The following is a 21,309-nucleotide window of genomic DNA, read 5'->3' on the forward strand; positions in this document are numbered from 1 at the left end:
CTGGAAAAATATGTATTCCTAATAGCTGACTTTGGAGTGTGATATTTCCATTGCTAGCAATTGTTTCATAGGACACAATGAAAAAAAAATCCACCCTAAATGGACTTCGTGTGTAAGAATTATGAATGTTCAAAGTTAGGGAAATAAATTAGATTTTTTTTAAGCCAAAGCTGCGAAAATCTATAGAGATTTCCACAATCAATGATAGCAAAACGGCATTTTGCAAAAATAAAAAATGAAAAATCGCAAATGACATCCATTTTCGTAGATGGTCATTTGTGAAAATGGTAGCTATTTTAATTATTTTTTATTTTCTATAGTTATTTTGTGATAAAAACTTTGAAAATGGCTACTATGATTATTTTTTCTTTAAACTAATTACTACATGCATTTGTTAAATATGAGAACTATAAGTTTAAATAAAATGACACTTTTATCGATTATTAGTATTACTATAAACATTAGTGGGCTGGGTAGATACAGATTTCATGGAGGTTTTGGGCTTTCAGCCTATAGTAGGTTTTCTGTAAGTGTAGAGAGGCGATCCGCCTCGCCTTTTAAGTCCTTACAAACCCTAATTATATATCGGAAGTCTTGAGTTCGGAGGCGCGGCATAAACCCTAGAGTAGGAGGATCGTCCGCCATCTGCAAACATGGGTACGGTTCATGAGTTAGTAATTTCATTTCACAAGTTTGATGATTTGCTACTTCGTCTAGTTTCTCGATGTCAAATTTTATACACTCCGATGATGACCCATTGTTATTGCAGGTATCTCTCGTGATTCCATGCACAAGAGACGTGCGACCGGTGGCAAGAAGAAGGCCTGGAGAAAGAAGCGAAAGTAATTTACACATTCAGCCTCTATTTGCTTTTATAGTCGGTCGTTAATTACGCTTTTCCGATTGCTTGATCCGTTTCATAATTCCTTCTACGTGCTTGCAACGTGTGTTTGGTCCTCTTTCTTTGTTTGATTTTCTTCTCTGTTTTAATCGTTCTCATGGATAATATTCAGATAGTGCGATAATCGTATCAATTGTCACTCTATTCTTCAGTGTTTTCTCATTGCCTTTGTTTCAGACAGATATGCTATTAGTTTCAACAGATCATAGTTTTTTCAAAAAATTAATTATCGCTGGTTTTCTCAATGTTCTATTCGAAAAGCTGAAGTCTATGCTTTTAATTAAAAGTGCTGTTGAGGATTTCATTCTAGCTCACAATAACCTCATAGCTTCTACTTGGAGACTCAATCAGTGAAGTACATAAATACGTTGAAAGAGATGATAAAACCGTTTTCAGCCATTTCCTAGTAATTAAATTTTTAACAAGACCATCCGTGTCATCTTGTAAACAGAAGGATGATATATAGGATGATGTAAAGTATTACACCTAAAGTATCTTATCAGTTTCAAATTTAAGAGCTCGGAGTTATGTTTTTTGTTGGTTAGCAATCCTAACACTTTGATCTTTTTTTTATGGAGGTATGAGCTCGGAAGACAGCCTGCCAACACGAAGATCTCAAGCAACAAGACTGTTAGAAGGGTGAGAGTTCGTGGTGGAAACGTGAAGTGGCGTGCTTTGAGGTTGGATACAGGGAACTACTCCTGGGGTAGTGAGGCTGTGACCCGTAAGACCCGTATCTTGGATGTGGTTTACAATGCATCCAACAATGAGTTGGTCAGGACCCAAACTCTTGTCAAGAGTGCCATTGTTCAGGTCGATGCTGCACCTTTCAAACAATGGTATCTTCAACACTATGGTGTTGAAATTGGTCGCAAGAAGAAGCCAGCTCCTTCAGCCACCAAAAAAGAGGGAGAGGTAAGTTCCTGTTTACAGATATGCATTGTTAAATTATCTATATATGTGTATAATGAATATTAAGTTGTTTGATTTTTTTTTTAATTAATTAATTATAGGAAGTAGAAGGTGCAACAGAGGAAGCGAAGAAAAGTAATCATGTTGTGAGGAAATTGGAAAAGCGTCAAGAGGAACGCAAACTTGACCAACATGTTGAAGAACAGTTCTCCAGTGGTCGTCTTCTTGCAGCTATCTCTTCACGCCCTGGCCAGTGTGGTCGTGCTGATGGGTATGTATTTTTTTTATTTCTTCTCAAATTCATATTTCTTATATGTAATTAATAATATAAAAGCTAAAATATTTGTATGTGTGTTGATTTGGTGGGGTAAAATAATTTGGCAGATACATATTGGAAGGGAAGGAGCTTGAATTCTACATGAAGAAGTTGCAGAAGAAGAAAGGAAAGGGTGCTGGCACTGCTTAAGTTGGTTTTTTATAGATTTGTATTTCTTATTTATTTTAAGGGAGGCATGACTGAGATTTTCGTTTTTCTATTGATGTTGAAAGACTAATGCCGGGTTCATGCTGTTGGTTTTGTTAACAATTTTGCTTCTATTGTTGCCATGTTTCAGCATCTTGAAAAACGCTTTTAAGATTTGTTTATTTGGCAATTAATCTAGAGTTGTCAACTTATTTAGCAAGAGGAGTTAGGCCTGCAAAATAAATCTTAATTTAACTTCGATGGATAGTTGCATAAAAGTATTTTAACTTACTAAAAATTTTGAAAAGTTTATTTATCATCCAATCTTTCAATAGTCTTTATTTATGTGTTTTGGGACATTAAAATTTAGATTGATTTGTTATCTAATAAAAAATTATTGTTTGAAATGACTTCCGGAACACTTCATATAGTCAATATGATAGTCATTTCTCATGGATTTCACACTTGACAATTTTTTGTTTTGATATCTCACAAATGAATGAATGATATTCCAACACTTTTTACTCTATAATCATATTGTATTATTCAAGAACTATATCAACAAACGTGGTCCATTTGCCTTTTGCAAATTCAAAGGGAAGAACATGCATTTTATTGTACCAAAGTCTGCATTTTTCTAAACCAAGAAAGTTTGTTTGGAAGTTAACAATCAGGCCCTTATGGATGAGGCTGCAAATTGCTAGATATAGTTTGAAACATGCTGTTTGATTGCTGAATGATGAAAAAATCACAATTTAACTCATGTTTAAAATAATACTGTAGTATAAACCAACAACTAATGCATTAACAAAAAATAAACGCCATAATAAACCAGCAAAACAAGAAAATGGTCATAATCAACCACCAAAAGTCTAAAAAACACAATAGTAAATGGAACACTACAGTTGTGGGATAAGTACCATGACAGTCAAACTGGATTTAGTTCTTCCATCAAAAGCCATGTGCAGTAATGTGTACAATCCATGGTTGTACAACTTTACTTGTATCTTTTAGTAATTATTATAGAGTGTACATGTATGTATAATTTCCATCAAATTGCAAAGCAACGGCTATCTACAAAAACCACTTTAGGTCGAATTGGCAAAAGCCAGTTACTCTGGAGGCACTATACCGATTTGTAAGTTGTAACTGTGTGAGAAAGGTTTGAATACTCAGAAGCATGTCACCAAAAGTGTTTGCTCCTGAATCCACCACACGAAAGAGCTTTATAGAAATACTCGATGTTATAGATAAACATAAAATATCATGGTATGGAAAGAGAGGTGATACAAGTAATAGAATTTCAGGCTTTTGATGTATGCACCCTATAATGTTTCTTTCGCTTTCTCCAATCTGGCAGTCTCTTTTTTTAGGGCAAGGAAACAATGCTAATCTTATTTTTTTAGGCTACTTAAAAGGATTTGAGTTAATATCCAAGAGAAACAGGATAATCTTATCATTTAGGTTTTGGAACATTGCATTTTGTGGAAATCAATTAATGGGTGTAAGAAAAAAACGAAGATGCAATTGCAGTGCTCAAATGATGGAAACAGAAAACCATAGACATGGAAATGATATAGATTTCAGATTACAGATAAGCAAAGGTTTTGGAAGTCTTCTAATCTCTGTAAAGTTGTGTGAACCCCTTGAATAAATATTCTTTTTGCTTAATACAATAATAACATATATTATTGGTTAATTTTCATTATAACCATATTTATTTATTCTTTTCATTTTATACTATAAAGTTTTCAGTCACTTTTTTTTTTTTTAAATCCCGAGTCATTTTAAACTCGTTTTAAGTTTTAACTATCAAACTGTCATGCACAAAACAATAAAAAAAAATCATTATCATTTAACAATTAAAATATATTGTTATTGTGTGTGTGTGTAAAGAAAATATACTTTTGGCAAACCAGTCATCTTTTACTCGTTTTAACTATCAAACCCTCATATATAAAACAATTAAAATATAAAAATCAGTATACTTAAATTGTTCGATGATAATTTTTTTTTATATTAAATTTAAAAGTTATCATTAAACAATTGAAGTATATTGTTATTGTATGTAAAGAAAATAGACCGTCTACATAAAATTTGGTTTAAAATATGTTGTCATGAACTTATGGTGTCCTTAATCTAATTACTATATTGACATTGTAAGCACCACATCTTTGTAATTTTTCTTATAGTAGGTTATATATATATATATATATATATATATATATATATATATATATATATATATATATATATATATATATATATATATATATATTTTACATAAAGTAAGAAAAGACTACACACCAAATAAAGTGATGACATATTGTAAAATCAGGAAATAATAATTCTATATGACAACTATAATTTCATAAATGGCTCTTGAACTTGTTATGTCTTGTCTTTTTCACAAATGACTCTTAAATTTGTTCAAACTTATCATTTTGTATCCTTTGTTGAAAAAACATCACTTGCTAAAAATCCCGATGAGTACCGTCAATAAAAACCGGTGATCCTGGTTTTGTGTCAACCTGTTCTTCACTGTTCATGATATCTTCTAGTCTCAATAATGTATCTCCTTCGCCGTTGAATGGCAAGAGCATATGCCAATTTTGATGAGACCAAATTTGTAAGTAGTGTCCTTCTGCTAGGAGTTTATAATTCAGGTAGTAAAGGTGTTTTTTGAGCTGTGCATATATCTTCATTTGAACAAATTTAAGGTTCATTTGTGAAAAAAACAAGACATAACGAGTTCAAAGGTCATTTATGAAATTATAATTGTCGTATAGAATTATTATTTCCTACTTTTTACAGATGTGCCATCACTTTATTTGGTATGTAGTCTTTTTTTACTCTATGTAATGTCAAGTTTTGTCTGTCGATATTTTAATTGTAAATATTACGCTACCCTTTGCCTATATATATAAAGGATTGTAAACGATTGTAAAAATCATCGAATATTCATACGAATAAAAAATTTCTATTGTTATTTCCCTCATGTCTCTCTAAACACTCTCTTTCCGATTCTCTTAGCCTATATATATATATATATATATATATATATATATATATATATATATATGACTTGACGGGTATAGAATTATAGATTCCAGCAAGTTATATTTACAAAGTTTTGAATTACTCAATTAAAACATAAACATGTCTAAGAATGTATAACGGTGTCCGTTACCAAATTCAATCATATACATAGGTTGCAAAACAAATGAAACCAATACAATACTTAACATAACATACAAAGAATTCATCACAGTCTCATGTTTGTTCTCAAATTACATACCAGGAACAAACAAATAAATACTTAATTACAAGAACACTAAAAACTGAAACCAATCGGTACAAAAGCCGAGAACGCATCAAAGCATTCTTTATAAATAATAATAATCTAAACTAAACTTAATGATCCATCCTTTCAAATCATGAGAAGAAAGGCAACCACAACAATGGCCAAAGAAGAAAACAGAATCCCAACAGCGGCTTTAGGAGGCTGGCCACTTGGGGAGGCGGAAGGTGGTGACGTGGCATTTCCAGTAGGCGGGGATGGTTTTATGGCTGGAGGGATAGGAGAATCTGCCACGTCAGCCTCGGTCAAAATGGGGTTGGGAGCCTCAGCTGGCGGCATCAACTGTGGTGTCATCAGTGGCAGTAGCTGTCCAGGTGAAGCAGGAGCCATGTATGCTGGCGTCTGATTTGGTGGTAGTCCTAAACACCTGTTGACTGGATTTGCCATATTATTAAAAAAAAAAAAATTAGTATATATTAATAACCAAATCTTCCTTATCCACATTTGGTCATTATGGATTTTTTGTCCATCAAAGGTACATAAACTCATTTTATTTTACTGATTTGTACCATGATGACCAGAAAGCTACATGCTATAGCAGAGCAGGTCATAATGGTGTATTTGATACAAATTTTAAAAGTTGAGGGACCAAATGTGGACACTGTGATGGAAGATTTCAACTTAAACCCTATTTTTTACACACTAACAGTAATAGTGTGTAATTAGTAATTATTGATAAACTTACTTCTGTATTTGGCTGCAGTAGCTGGATAATCTGTAATAACACCATCAACATTAGCTCCCACAACATACGAGTTTAGTTCAACATATGGATCCGAAAAGAAGTCCCATGGCTGTGAAATAAACTCATTGTTCATAATCTGTACATAAACCGGGAGCTTAAAAGCTTGAAGTTTTGTCACAACATCAGTTTGATCAACAAGAAATCCACTATTGCGAGGGAATACAGATTCCTTTCCAACCACTACAGAATTAGCCATTTTACTAATATCTGAGATGGTTGCATTCTGGGCATCACCAATGTTTTCATCAACCTCATAAACAAGCTCATGTCTGTTGCTTTTTGCCTTGAATAATCTCAGAACCCCACCATCTGGAGATTGGATTAATATTTTTTTGGTCCTCTGATTATTGTAAGTAGAGTTACTTAATGCATTCATGACTGCATCCACGACACTTAATCCTTGATTTGCTGCTAGGTATGGTGCATTCTGGATGTTAATCAAACAACAAAACTAGTGTCAGATTCACCAGATTTCAATTAATAGAAAAAGAAAAAGGAAATGGAGAGCATACACTTACCTTAATGTTGATCAAGACACCAGAAACAGAAGTAGCATTACTTGCAAAAGCCAGAAAGTCGGACAAGGTCATAAGCTTTCCATCATTTTTGGCTTTTGGATTCCGAAACAAACTGTAGTTCTTATATGTGTTGTATATTGCAGCTAGCAACATAAAAAGAGAAGAAAAACAAAAACATGTGAAAAGAAAGAAATTGTAAAAAAGTCAAAGAGAAGTGATTAGAGTAGATTGCTTACGTGTCAAGCCCTGAACCTGGGTCCATGTGAGGCTAAAGGAATATATCCCAGCAGTAGGCTGAAGCTCAGGAATGACTTGAGTAAGGTTGCTAAAACCTGACTCTGCAGCTGTTGTTCTATCAAGAAGGTTTATAGAGCCTAAACAAAAAGGCACCCCATCACTTGTCATTTGAACAGGGCAGTCGATTATATCAGCACCATCAGAAACAGCTTTTCTGTATGCCAAATCAGTACAACCAGGGTAGTCCCCACTTGCTCCTTCAGATGTAATGATCAAAGGTTTTGCTGACAAAAAAAAAAAAAAAAGCTAAAAAGGCCAATCAAATGCGCATTTACAGGTATTAATTTAAAGGAGGACTGAGACTGACCTTGCTTTGCTTGATTTTTTCCCAGATGAGATAGGCAATCTGCATGGTTTGGTTTCAGATATATTTATTTAACTTAGAGAGAAAAGAAATGAATGTGTTGGAGGAGGAGGGTGCAATCAATGTGACTGTAAACTTACCAAAAGCTGCAGATGGAGTAATCGGGTTGTCAGAAAGGACACCATCCACAGCAAACTTCCCATTATCAATGAAAGAGAGATACTCTGCCACAGGGTCATAACTGTAATTATACGCAAACTGTACATCATTCGCAAAATCAGAAGCAAAAACTTCTAGACCCTCCTTGTGGGCGTCCAACACCAGTGATGTAGATGGTTGCAAATAAAAATCTTGATCCACAGGCCATATGTATGATTTAGGAACTAAGATTCCGGAAGCAAATGTCTTGATAAACTTCAAATTGGTCAAAAGAGAAGAGTATGTTTGGTTGGTGGTTGGCTCGGTTTCGTCCTGACCTAGGAACCGGAAAATTAATTTGGTTGTTTTGCTTGCTTTGAAGTTTGTCACCAGACTTTTTAAAAAGTTAACTTCTGGAGATGAAATGTAGTTAATAGCGGCTTTTTTAGCTGTAGTGATCACATAATTTCTCATACTTAAATTGTGTTGGCTGTAAAATGCATCATGCTGGATGTTCAACCACAGTCCAGGTGGTTTCACTTGCCCTGAAACTTCTTCCACAGTAAGTAATTTCAATGACCCATCAAAAACTGGAGTTCGAGACAACACGCCCTGTGTTACTGTTGCAACACACACACACACACAAACATAAAACGTGAGTAGCAGTTATCACAGATTAATAAAATTTAAGTTAAACTTACAGGAGACATTTTCTAGGTCTGCAAGTGAGAAATCCATTGGAAAAAATCCTGTTGTAGGGACTCCATTCACAGGGTAGGTTTTGTTCCTGTTATTGAACAGAGAAGAAATTGTGGAAGCATTGCTAAGATCAAGATTTGGATAACAAATCCCAGCATTATCGCTAGTCAATTGTACATCACACCAAAGGATCATGTCAGGCACACCGGTAAGCAAAGCGAAAGTATAGGCATTGTAACTGGAGTCGGGAAATAATCCTGAAAACCCACCACGTGCAACCACTAAAGGAGGATCTCCTGCAAAAAGTTACAACATGGAGTGTTCAGAACATGATACCCTAAAAATGTAGTAGACTGGAGTCGGGAAATAATCCTGGAATGATATAGAAAAATACTTCAAAGCCAAAAGTTAGTAATTTAGTTAAGATGTCTTATTACTTGGAGCGTCAAACAATCAATCGACCATTAACGAAATCAAAAAAATCACATTAATTTTTTTTTATTAAAGTCGTTCTAAACCGGCTCGTCTTCTAAGCATAGATCTTTCTGAAAGCGACAGATCACAAGTTGACAAGTTCATTTACACAAAATCCTATGGTTTTTAAGCATTTTTCTTGCTCCGTTTGGACTTGAAGTCTAGAACTGAGTAAACAACTAGAGGAAGGGTTTCATAATTTATGCATTCCCAATTCCACAAGCCGAAATCCTCCGAAATTGGAATAAATTTCCGACGACAGAGATCGAAGTGTGAACATCATATACAAAAAAGAGTAAAGGTAGTTGGTGTATTGATTACCTCTTAATGTTAGCCAAGGACTGGTTTTGCTACTAGATCCCTGAGCAGCGGCCAACGAAATCGAGCAGATAAACAAGCTTACTAGCCACCAGAGCTTCCACATTGCCGGAAACTCAACTCAACGCCGATTACTTGATTCTTGTTCTCTAGAGCAGCAAGATGTGAGATTTTCTGTGAAATATAGATTCACTGCCGATTTTGCAAATTTATTTATTTGAGGGAAGATGTACGCAATGATTTATGATATATATTCGCCCCCTCTCACGTTACTCGGTTCTTTCATCACCCTATTTAAGTATTTATTCATTATTCATTATTCATTATTCATTGTGGCTTGGCTATGGCGACCCACCTAAGCTTCAGCTATTCCCAAAATTTCGATGGTTAATCCATTAAAATTATTTTTCTTATGTTAATTTTACTGATATTTATTTAATACTAAAAAATTGGCTTCTCTAATTACATACATTCTTCAAAATAAAAATAAGAAATTTAACTATTTAACCTTTAATTATAATAAATGTTTTATAAAACTTTCTTATATAGATTGATATTTTTAAACTTTCATACTTTTGTTATAAAGAAGACCGTAGAAATTATTATGCTAAAAAAATGTAATATATTATATGCGAGTTATGTTTTTTGGTATATGATATTTATGTTATTTGTATTGTTGTGTTTTTCAATTATGTATCTATATATATGTAATAATCATTTTTGTAGTGTATGTTTAGTAAAATAGATTAATTAAAATATAATAAATATATAATATTTTAATATTATTAGAAGGTAAAACAAAAAACCATATCAAAGCAAAAAGAAAGGAAGTCAAAATAAAAACTACTACAATAACCATTTTTTGATTGGTTGGAGTAACCTGAATAAAAAATGCATGCTTTTAGTGATAAAAACATTTTCAGAACTTTTTAATAAGAAAAAGCTTTAAAAAAATAATCAATTGAAGATGATCCATGCCTCCATCTAAAATAAATAGATAAGCAGTTATACTAAATTATATTATAAATAATAAGGTCTGAATGTAATTTACTTTTTGAAGTATTTTTTATTTTATCAAATACGGAGTATTGATTATTAAACTAATAAACAAAACAAGAAAAGTAAAGTTATTGAAAAATAAAGAGATGTCCACAGTGAAAAAGTGTTTTCAAGATAAACGTCACAAAATTATGTGGTGTTTAAAAAATTGAACAAATATCATTCGGTTTCAAAAAAAAAAAAAAAAAAACTGATTTAATTTATTTCTAACATGTTCTACTAATGTGTTCGACGTCACGAAAATAAACATTATTATAATTACAGGGGAAACTATACTAGATATTATCGCATAAATTACAAATATATAGTTACTCCTTTGTTCTACTTAAATACACAGAAATTAAATATACGCGTGTAATAATGGTATAGTATATTCTAATAACATTAAAATCATCAAATATTTCGGCAATTATTTAGAAAGTCGATTTTATAATAAGATATGTTGGAGAAATGGCTGAGCTCAGAAGCCGACGCGAGTCGATGGCACAGCCGAATAGAGAAGCATTTGGAAGACAGCTGAACATGGGTCAGCGAACCACCTGCCACGCTGTCTACGTGGGCTTCGAATACAAGACGAGTAAATTTGGTGAGGTGTTTCATGTTTGAATGTGCTTGGAAACACAATAATTGTCTTTAAAAATTTAATTTTTGATTTATAATAATAAAAATTTTAAAGAATAACATTTTAACATGCATGTTAAAATTGAGAGATAATCATTCAGTAATCATCCCTAATAAATTAAAGTTATTTTTACCATTTGTTATACTATTTTGAATTAATTTTTTTCTAAATGTTATTTTATGAATTTTTTAATTTTATTAAATCTCACATAATATTTTAATGTAATAATTACAATAAATTTAGTAATAAATTGATACTAATTTCACAAATAAACTTACCTTTTAATTTCAAAATTTTCAAAATTAAAGCTCATTAGATTGTTTTCTTTATTTAAATTATTTATTTAAATTTAAAAGATAAAAAAATATTTTCATTATAATAAATCATTATTTTTCTTATTTTCTTATAAATTCAAAGTTCTCAAATATTTTGACATTTATATTTAACATTTATTTTAAAATTAACTCATGTAATACATGAGTCTCACAACTAGTAAATACTAGAAAATAACTACACATCTTATAGATGTCGTAAACGACAATCCAGTTTGGAAAATGGTTATTTTCGAATTCATTTTTTGAGTTTCGAATATATTTTTATCATAAAAACGAAATTAATAGTATTTCATAAAATTAAGACAAAACATCATAAATGGTCCATGTGGTTTTCCAAAATCTGTGATATAGTCATAAGTTAAAAAAATCTCATAGGTGGTCTTTGTGGTTTCAAAACTTTCAACAATGGTTAATCTCATTTTAGCCTTATAAACTTTTCTTATTTGTTTTAAAAGGTTCCTCATGTTTTTTTGGTAGTCTAAGGGTATAAACTGATAAACTCTATATTTACCGGTTAAAAAGGTGTAACGTCTTGTTCCGAATCGTTCCTAGTTCGGGGACGTGGCCCGAAGATCGGTTATCATAAGGCTTAGGGCCTTTAGGAAAGAGAGATTTAGACTCATTTGGGTGTGGGTAATGTATTTTAGATGACCCGGGTGTTCAGTTTGTGTTTTTGAGCCAAGAGGTATTTCGGTAAAGTGTCAGTTCAAGCTTTTATAAATATTGGATTTTTGTTTGGGAAGTTTTAAGGTAATGATGAGTTGATAGAAGCGTATATCTTCTCATTATCTTTCTTTGGATATAAAGATCGTCAAAATCAGACTTAGAACGAAGAAGTTATGGCCTTCGGAAGTTTGGTGGTTTTAGGGTTAAACCGAGTACGTGGGGGGTATGTATGCATGGCGTACTAGTGAGAAGGCAAGTATGCGGGGCGTACATTGGAGTACGTTGGGCGTACTAAGCAAAGTGATCGTGGAGCCTTAAGGGAGTAGGTTGGGTGTACCAGAAGTATGTTTGGCGTACTCCAGTCAGACCCAAACCCTAATTTAGGGTCTTGGACACTATTTAAGCTCCTTAACTCACTACCAAACCCTATTATCTTTAGCCTTCATTTCTCCAAACCCTAGAAATGAAACCATATCCCCCATTTGAGTGGTTTCTGAGCTTTTGGTGGTATTTCATGCATTTTGGTGATCCTTGAATAAGAAGGAGCTTCTTGGATAAGTGGTGGATTGATTGAAGCTTTTGGATCCAGGCTTGTTGCATCTTGATCTACATTTTGGAGGTATAAAGTTTCTATCTTGATGACTCTAGGTTGTAAATATAGTTTAAGGAGTATTCTGGGTTCATTTTGGTCCTTAGAGTCATCCTTGTGAGTATGAGCTACTATAAGAGCTTTGTATGTTGGATCTTGACATTTGGGAGGTCCCTTGTTCATAAAAATGTCATCTTGATTAGTTATGTTGGACAATTCATGAGTTTGGGTGTTTATTGTGGTTCTTTTAAGGTTAATAAAAGGCAGTTTCATTATGGTAGTATACCCCGGCGGAAAGTTTTCCGAAACCGAACTGAATGGAATTGTTACTTTCAAAAAATGCTTTCTGAAAAGAAAGAAGATCCATTTTCTTCCCATTAAGCAATGAGAAGGGAGTAAAGTTGCCAACTTTACATGTTAAGACATCTCATTAGGACCATATCTGAGTTTGGAAGTCATTGTCTTAACCATTAAGAACTTATTTCGGATTTTTGGGCCCCTGAGGAGTACATTGGGCGTACGTAAGTGTACACTTAGCGTAATTATGATTTTTTGCATAATGGACTTGTACTATGTGCTTCGATGGTGAGTACGCGGGGCGTACTCCCCAGTTTGTCCTTTTGGAGTTTTTGACGTTTGGGCCTTGCTGGGCCATTGGACTTTTAACTTTGGGGCATGGATGGACTTAGGGTTTTCTTGGAAGTAGGTCCATGATGGTTTTTCTTTTGTTGCTTTTTATTTGGGCTTTAGATTGCCATTTTGGGTTTTGGGCTTTTTATGCATTTTGGGTTGGGCCTTGGTTATGGAACAACTAAGAAAAGGGTAAAATGGTCTTTTACCCTTTAGGGAGTTGGTTTTATGGAGTGGGCCTCGGATTTTGGGTTATCGGGTTAATTATTGATTAAGATTGTATTTTTTTAGTTGGCGCGAGGTTATCCGGTTCAACGGTTCGAGCAGTTATTTGGTTATCAGCGGATTCAGGTGAGTCTCATCATTGTGTTTAGTGGGTCGAAGGCACAAATGTCGGCCCATGGTTTATGTGTTAGGATGCTAGATGTTTGTTTGACTCTTGCATGTGTTATTTGATGGTATGCTTGCTGGGCACGACCCGATGCTAAGTAGGGTCTGATGAGTATATTGTATGCTAGTTATCAGTATGTGTTTCATGCTTACCGGGCGAGGCCCGATGTCGGGCGGGGCTCGATGATTGTATGGTATGTTATTGTCTTTTTGATTATCGCATGTGTTCGTATGATTATATGTTTATATGCTTAGATGTGTATCGGGCAGGGTCCGATGTCATGCGAAGTCTGGGGATTGACAGATCTGTATACCAGGTGGGGCTCTATGTCGGGCTGGTCCCGATGCCGGATAGGATCCAATGTCGGGCGAGTCCCGACGAAGGGTGGGGGCCCACTATGTGATTATTATGTATGGTATGTGGTATTTTGAGGAACTCACTAAGATTTGTGCTTACATTTTTTTTTTGTTATGGTTTTAGGAACTTCTAGTTCAAAAGGGTAGGGCCCAGCTTGATCGCAGCGCACCCACCCATGTTTCCCCATCATGATGATTTTGGGATTGTACTCTGATAACTGTTTTCTTATAAAAGTACTTCTAAATATTTGGATAAGTATGTATTGAACGTTGACTTAAAGATAATTAATGTTTTGGTTGAATTAAAAATGAAATTTTTACCTCATAATTTTCCAATGTTACAAAAGGTCCCTAAGACTTATATTAGCCGGTGGTCACCGATATGGATTTTTTTTTATTTAAAACAAAATGAGAAACATTTTCATATCTAATCTTATCATTCACAATTCACCTTTTGACATGTTTACAGTAGGTTTGACCTTTGCCCTTTTCAAGGCTATGTAGCTTGTGGTAAACTCACCTCCATAACTTCATCTTTTTGGTTGATGGAAGAAATGTTTTTGTTTTGACCCACCTTACACTTTTTTGTATTAACATGGTAAGAAGAACTTGTACTCCTTCATTTATAGTCTTCTGTCTACATGTAACCCATTATATTGCTCCTTATCCGTGTACCTCTTTTGTTAACATGAACTCTACATCACATATATGACATCATCTATCTAGAAATTAAACATAATTGTAATGACCCAATTTTCCACGTCCAAAAATTTCATTTTTGATTAAGTGATTTGCAAAATATTTATAACATAATATCAACATACCATGTCATTTCATAAAAACATGTCTCGTGTCTGAAAACCGAATCGTAAAAACATAATAATGTCAGAGTACAAATCCCAGAATAACGCATAGTGCGGAAAACAATGTGTGTGTATGATGTGCCGCTACCGCGCCAGCTCCTTCCCCTTAGCTGAAGAGGTACCTGAAACCAAAACTATAAATTGTAAACATGAAGCTTAGTGAGTTCCCCCATCGTACCACATACCATACAATCACATAACATACATACTGCCGGGCAATTTTGGGGTGCCCGACCTACCCGGTACGGCCATTCTGGGGGTGCCGACCTACCCGTACGGCCATTCTGGGGTGCCGACCTACCCATTCGGCCATTCTGGAGTGTCTTCCTATCCATGAGGCCATTATGGGGTGCCGTCCTACCCGTGTCAAGCCATTATGGGGTGCTGACCTGCCCGTCGGTCCTAACAATCGACCCTCGGGGACTATTCCACCCCCTACTGCTACTATCACATATATCATAACATAAACATATTATCAGGCATATCTGGGGTGCCCGAACTACCCTTCGGTCCTAACAACCGAACTTGGGGACTATTCCCCTCCTACTACCACTATCGCATATAACATATCATGCCAACATATAAACATATCATCATACACTGTCAGACTGATGGGTTTGAGCCATAAGAACTTTCCTATGTGCACATGCAAACTCTGATGCTTGGATCTAGGTTTCTCTAATTGAACATGTAATGTATCCAAGGCTTACAATTCTAGATCTAGTGTAAACAATTAAATCATATCATATAAAAATAGATCTAGAAGAATACCTTAGGTTGTTTGCTTGAGACTTCTTGATCTTGGAGCTTAGAGTCACAATTGTCACTCCTCTAATGGCTTACAAACACCAACTAGCAAGAGGATGATCTTGGAAGAGAGAGAGAGAAGGGTAAGAAATCGACCCTAGGGGTTCTTGCCTTGCATGAATGCCGATTTCCCTCACCCAAGGGATCTATTTATACTATGAGCTATTAGGGTTTCACCCTTAACCCTAATTGAATAACTTAGGCCCTAAGCAATCCAAAGATCCTCCTAGATATTAGGCATGGACGATTTTAAGGTCTATTAACCCTAAAATCCGTCCACCCTTATATCCATAAGGATACATATCCCAAAACACAACTATCACACATTTGACAGTTTATGCCCCTTTATTCAATTAATCTCTTTAAGTCACCAAATTAATTCTCAATTAATATATGACTTATATCAATCAAATAATATATTAATAATATCTCTTCTCTCTTTACAAATCATCCTGTCAAGTTGCTATGATGAAGGCAACCCAAAAGGACCATGCACAACCGGGTCAAGTACTTACCAAATATAGTTACAGCCTTAGACACTAATCCAACAGTCTCCCACTTGGATAAGTCTAGTAACTATATATGCAAACACAATCCGATTAGCAATCGTAGCTCTCAAAGACACTGTCAAACTCTGATCTTATCAGTATCCTGTCCTTTAGATAAGGGATCGTACAATCCTCTGTTTAGATATTGTGTGGACAATCTCATGGAACTTATTGTCCAGCAGTTGGTTTCTCGATCTCAGATTTATTTGACATAGAACTTAATTGAACACATCAATTCAGTCCTGACCGGGCCCGGCACATAAGTCAAATCAAATCATCGAGGGGCCCTGATATCGCTTTTACCCTCTTAGGATAAAAGTAACAGACAAACTTCGACTTATATGCATTTATTATTTACTAATCAATTATACACAACAATGCGTTTTATGACATCAATTTACTGATGCGGTTTCGCATTGTCAATGCACAACCAATTAATAAACAATAAACCATATATCTTGGTTTTAAGACCATATGATATTATCGTCTTGCGATCACTTGCGTTACGTTCCATAAAGTGATTCCAGCAAGTGCGGGTTTATTCCAATGCTCAAAACTTGTTCATAAGCACTCATGAACGTTGCAGCAAACCTTTGTTATGTCTAATACCTTTTAGACAATCTACACACCAATTCATGACAGTCTTCATTCATATCTACTTCCAACATATGAACGATTGTGGATCATTCGAATAACTCGATTATTCTTAATAATTCAATTATTCAGGAAGTCAAAACATGCAAAGTGAAACAATAGTTAAACAATTAACATAAGACAATAGCTTTACTTATAAATAATACTCCTTTATTTAATCATCAAATGTCAATTACATTTATCTATTACATGTTTCCAAACTATCTAATCTAAACTAATATCGTCTTTCAGCCCAATGCTCCTAGCGTGCTGCAAATGCTTAACCCTACTCAGTCCCTTCGTAAGCGGATCTGCTGGGTTATCCTCTGACGATACCCTCTTTACTACGAGGTGTCCTTCTTCTACTCGATGTCTAATAAAGTGATATTTTCTGTCGATATGTCGAGATCTACCATGATCCCTCGGTTCCTTGGTCAAGGCAACCGCTCCTTCATTATCACAGAAATTTTCCATAGGCTCCTTTATGGCAGGCATAACTCCAAGGTCACCAATGAAGTTCTTCAACCACATCGCCTCCTTTGATGCTTCACTCGCTGCAATGTACTCTGATACGCACGTTGAATCAGCTACGGTCTCTTGCTTGGAACTTTTCCAAGTCACTGCTCCTCCATTGAGGGTAAAGACCCAGCCCGACTGCGAACGGTAGTTGTCCCTGTCGATGTGGAAGCTTGCGTCACTATACTCTCGCACCTTTAAGTCATCACTCCCTCCGAGGACTAAAAACCATTCCTTGGTCCTCCGAAGGCACTTAAGCATATTCTTGACCGCAATCCAATGAGCTCTGCCAGGGTTCCCTTGATATCTACTGACCATGCTCAAAGCAAAGGCCACATCAGGGCGAGTACAAGTCATAACGTACATGATTGAGCCAACTGCGGAAGCGTAGGGTACTCGGCTCATCTCAGCTATCTCGGCTTCTGTACTCGGACTTTGAGTCTTACTTAATTTGGCATTACTCTGTATCGGTAGTTCTCCCTTCTTCGAGTTTTCCATACTAAAACGTTTTAGTACCTTATCCAAGTAAGTATTATGACTAAGTCCTACTAGTCTCTTACTTCGTTCTCTCACTATCCTTATTCCTGAAATATAGGAAGCCTCTCCGAGGTCCTTCATAGCGAAGCACTTCCCGAGCCAGGACTTAACCTCCTGCAGAGTCGGGATGTCATTTCCTATGAGCAGTATGTCATCGACATACAAAACGAGGAAGCTAACTATACTCCCACTGGCCTTGACATATACACATGATTCATCTTCACTTCGTACAAATCCAAACTCTTTGACTTTCTCATTGAAGCAAAGATTCCATATGCGAGATGCTTGCTTAAGTCCATAAATGGACTTCTCAAGCTTTCACACTCTATTGGGATGCTTCGGATCGACAAAACCTTCTGTCTGAGCCATGTAAACATCCTTAGCCAGCTTCCCATTAAGGAAAGCGGACTTGACATCCATCTACCATATCTCATAATCATGAAATACAGCAATGGCTAGCATCACCCTAATAGACTTTATCTTAGCAAATGGTCAGAAGGTCTCATCATAGTCAACTCCGGGAGTTTGAGTAAAGCCCTTCGCCACCAATCGTGCCTTATACATGTGCACATTCCCATCCACGTCGGTCTTCTTCTTGAAGATCTATTTGCACCCAACCGTCTTACGTCCGGGCACATTGTCAACCAAATTCCAAACTTGGTTGTCATACATGGACTGAATCTCGCTGTGCATCGCCTCTTTCCATTTTACAGACTCTGGGCCTGCCATGGCTTCCTTATAGCTATTAGGTTCATCTAGATTTATTAGTGTACCATCACTAATATACGTGTCCTCTTCGGTAGTAATATGAAAACCATAAAACTGGGGTTGAACTCTAACTCTTTCGGAACGTCTAAGAGGTAAGGACTCGTCAATCGGTTCAACCGAAGTTTCCTCCTCGGGTTGAGCGCCAGCGTTAGAGGTTCTTTCATCGCTCGACTCTTGAATCTCTTTAAGATCGATTTGCCTCCCACTGTCCCCTTGGCTTATGAGTTCTCGCTCTCGGAAAACTCCTCTCCTTGAAACGAAGACAACATTGTCACTTGGTCTGTAGAAGAGATATCCAAAGGATTTCTGCGGGTAGCCAATGAAAATACATCGCTCACTACGAGGTTCGAGCTTGTCGTGAGTTTCTCATCTTACGAAAACTTCACAGCCTTAAACCTTGATATGTTCCAATGAGGGAGCTTTCCCTCTCCACATCTCGTGAGGTGTTTTGGCAACCTTTTTTTATAGGGACTCGGTTTAGGATATAGGCGGCAGTCTCTAAGGCATACCCCCAGAATGAGATAGGTAGTGAAGCACGACTCATCATAGAACGGACCATGTCTAACAGGGTTCGATTACGCCTTTCTGCCACACTATTCAACTGCAGTGTCCTAGGTGGCGTCAATTGCGAAACTATTCTGCATTCCTTGAGATAGTCATGGAATTCAAGACTTAGGTACTCTCCTCCTCGATCAGATCGAAACATCTTGATTTTCCTGCCCAATTGATTCTCCACTTCATGTTTGAACTCTTTGAACTTTTCAAACGTTTCTGACTTGTGATTAATTAAGTAAATATACCCATATCTACTATAATCATCGGTGAAAGTCACGTAGAAGCGGTTCCCATCCTTTGTGGTGGATCTAAAGGGCCCACACACGTCGGTGTGTATGAGATCCAATAAACCCTCACCCCTCTCACAAGTGCCAGTGAAGGGTGACTTGGTCATCTTTCCGAGTAAACAAGATTCGCACGTGTCATCTTCCCTAAGGTCGAATGACTCCAACACTCCATACTTTTGGAGTTGGGCTATGCGCTTCTTGTTGACATGTCCAAGACGACAATGCCACAAGGATGCTTTATCCATACTATTGGAAGAATCCATACACAACACATCTTTTCCTAGGTTATCTACAATCATATCAGTTTCATAAATTCCATTACAAGGCATTGCTTCAAAATATAAAACACCATTTAGATAAGCATAAATCGAACCATTCTCATTATTAAACGAATATCTAAATCCTTGTCTAAATAAACCATGAAAAGAAATAACGTTTCTTGCCATATCTGGCGAGTAACAACAATTATTTAAATCTAAATTCAATCCATTACTAAGCACTAAATAATACACTCCAATCTTGGTAACAGGTGACGATCTTCTGTTCCCCATGATTAGATTTATTCTTCCAAGCTCCACATCTCTATTTCTTCCTAGTCCCTGCAAATCAGAACATATGTGATAACCACATCCTGTATCAAGAACCCAAGAAATAACATGAGATGAATCATTAGATTTAATTGTGTAAATACCTGTGAAAGATGGCTTGATCTTCCCATCCTTGATGGCTTGCAGATATTCTGGGCAGCTTCTCTTCCAATGCCCTATTTTGTGGCAATGGTGACACTCTGCCTCCTTTGGGTTTGGCTTGGGCTTAGTAGGATCAACTTTGGTCCCACTAGAAGAGGAACCATCTTGGGACTTTCCCTTGCGGCGGTTCTTTGAAGAAGCCTTCCTCTTCTTGCCTCTTCCCTGCCCAATAGCCAAAACAGGAGCAACGGGTGGATTGGGAGTTAATGCAACAGACTTGTCCTTGAGGTTGCTCTCAGCAGTCCTTAGGAGCCCTTGGAGTTTTCTTAGGGTGACCTCTTCCTTGTTCATGTGGTAGGTCATCCTAAATTGGTTGCAGCATGAGGGCAAGGAGTGAAGAACAATGTCGATAACCAAATCTTCCCCAAAGTTGACATTCAACTTGCGAAGACGATCAACATACCTTTGCATCTTTTGCAAGTGCACGGTTAGAGACTCTCCACTTCCCATTTTAGCAGTGATCATATTCGTTATGATCTCATATCGCTCTTGCCTCGCGCTTTGGTGGTATCTCTCCATCAAGTCTAGATGCATCTCATAATGATACATGTCCTCATAGGACTTTTGGAATTCGGAGTTCATCGTGGCTATCATGATGCAATGGACTTTCATTGCATCACGCTCATGGGTCTCAAAGACAGCCATTTCTTCGGGAGTAGCAGTTTCTAGATTGATCTTCTCGAGCTTCTCATCGAGAACATACTCTTTGTCCTCGTAACGCGCGATTGTGCGAATGTATCTTATCCATTCGCGAAAGTTCGATCCGTCAAAAGTCACTTTTTGACAAAGGCTCATTAGCGTGAATGAGCTAGCAGCAACGTTGTTCGCGTTAGACATATACAAATAGAAAGGAAACAAATTTTGATTAGAATTAAGTCCCAAATTAACACCCAAAATAAAAATTAGGGCTAGGACCCAACAAATTTATTTACACATTAGAAAAGGGATGCCGTAATCCAACATGCAAATAATTTGGAGGTAAGTGAATGACGATTCACTAATTGTTCACCATGAAAAACATAAGCTTAAGTTTTAAATGTATTGTGAATTCCTAGATTTCTTTGAGATTCATTGAACCTTTTAATGGTATGTTTAAATCTCGATATGCCCCTCTAGTTTGTGACTGGGATACCGAGGATCACAAAGCGGGTGTGAATAACCATGAAAATCTACATGGTGCCTTCATAGTTACAGTCACCTATTCGATGTGCCGGTAAACCACACACGCTCCCTCGAACTATGACAAACAATGAATCACCCTTTGCCAC

The 21,309-nt window shown here is 36.2% G+C and overlaps 2 protein-coding genes across 2 annotated transcripts; one reads left to right on the forward strand and one right to left on the reverse strand.

Moving 5' to 3' along the window:
• The first annotated feature begins 519 nt into the window (after positions 1–519).
• LOC145051853 (small ribosomal subunit protein eS8-like) lies at positions 520–2,429 on the forward strand. Its single transcript, XM_078999684.1, has 5 exons — positions 520–657; positions 770–842; positions 1,480–1,816; positions 1,915–2,084; positions 2,198–2,429. The coding sequence occupies exons 1-5, from the start codon at positions 654–656 to the stop codon at positions 2,277–2,279; spliced, it is 666 nt and encodes a 221-aa protein (XP_078855810.1). The 5' UTR covers positions 520–653; the 3' UTR covers positions 2,280–2,429.
• A 3,071-nt stretch (positions 2,430–5,500) lies between these two features.
• Positions 5,501–9,397, reverse strand: LOC145051854 (glycerophosphodiester phosphodiesterase GDPDL3-like). Its single transcript, XM_078999685.1, has 8 exons — positions 9,134–9,397; positions 8,341–8,634; positions 7,642–8,259; positions 7,505–7,543; positions 7,137–7,421; positions 6,901–7,043; positions 6,323–6,809; positions 5,501–6,011 (listed from the first exon to the last, which is right to left on the reverse strand). Exons 1-8 carry the CDS (start codon positions 9,234–9,236, stop codon positions 5,707–5,709), a joined length of 2,274 nt encoding a protein of 757 aa, XP_078855811.1. The 5' UTR covers positions 9,237–9,397; the 3' UTR covers positions 5,501–5,706.
• Between the last annotated feature and the right edge of the window lie 11,912 nt (positions 9,398–21,309).

Source organism: Lactuca serriola, chromosome 5 (genome assembly GCF_051521515.1).
Source record: "Lactuca serriola cultivar US96UC23 chromosome 5, Lser_US96UC23_V15, whole genome shotgun sequence".
Classification (NCBI taxonomy): domain Eukaryota; kingdom Viridiplantae; phylum Streptophyta; class Magnoliopsida; order Asterales; family Asteraceae; genus Lactuca; species Lactuca serriola.

Bases quoted from the DNA above. Each gene is read 5' to 3' on its own strand.
- LOC145051854 (XM_078999685.1), bottom strand. From the start codon at position 9,236: ATGTGGAAGCTCTGGTGGCTAGTAAGCTTGTTTATCTGCTCGATTTCG. The intron at 7,544-7,641 runs GTAAGTTTACAG...CAAACCATGCAG, and splicing joins TACTCCATCTGCAGCTTTTG to ATTGCCTATCTCATCTGGGA. The intron at 6,012-6,322 runs GTAAGTTTATCA...TGGCAAATCCAG, and splicing joins TACTGCAGCCAAATACAGAA to TCAACAGGTGTTTAGGACTA.
- LOC145051853 (XM_078999684.1), top strand. The intron at 843-1,479 runs GTAATTTACACA...TTTTTTATGGAG, and splicing joins GCCTGGAGAAAGAAGCGAAA to GTATGAGCTCGGAAGACAGC. The intron at 2,085-2,197 runs GTATGTATTTTT...ATAATTTGGCAG, and splicing joins CAGTGTGGTCGTGCTGATGG to ATACATATTGGAAGGGAAGG.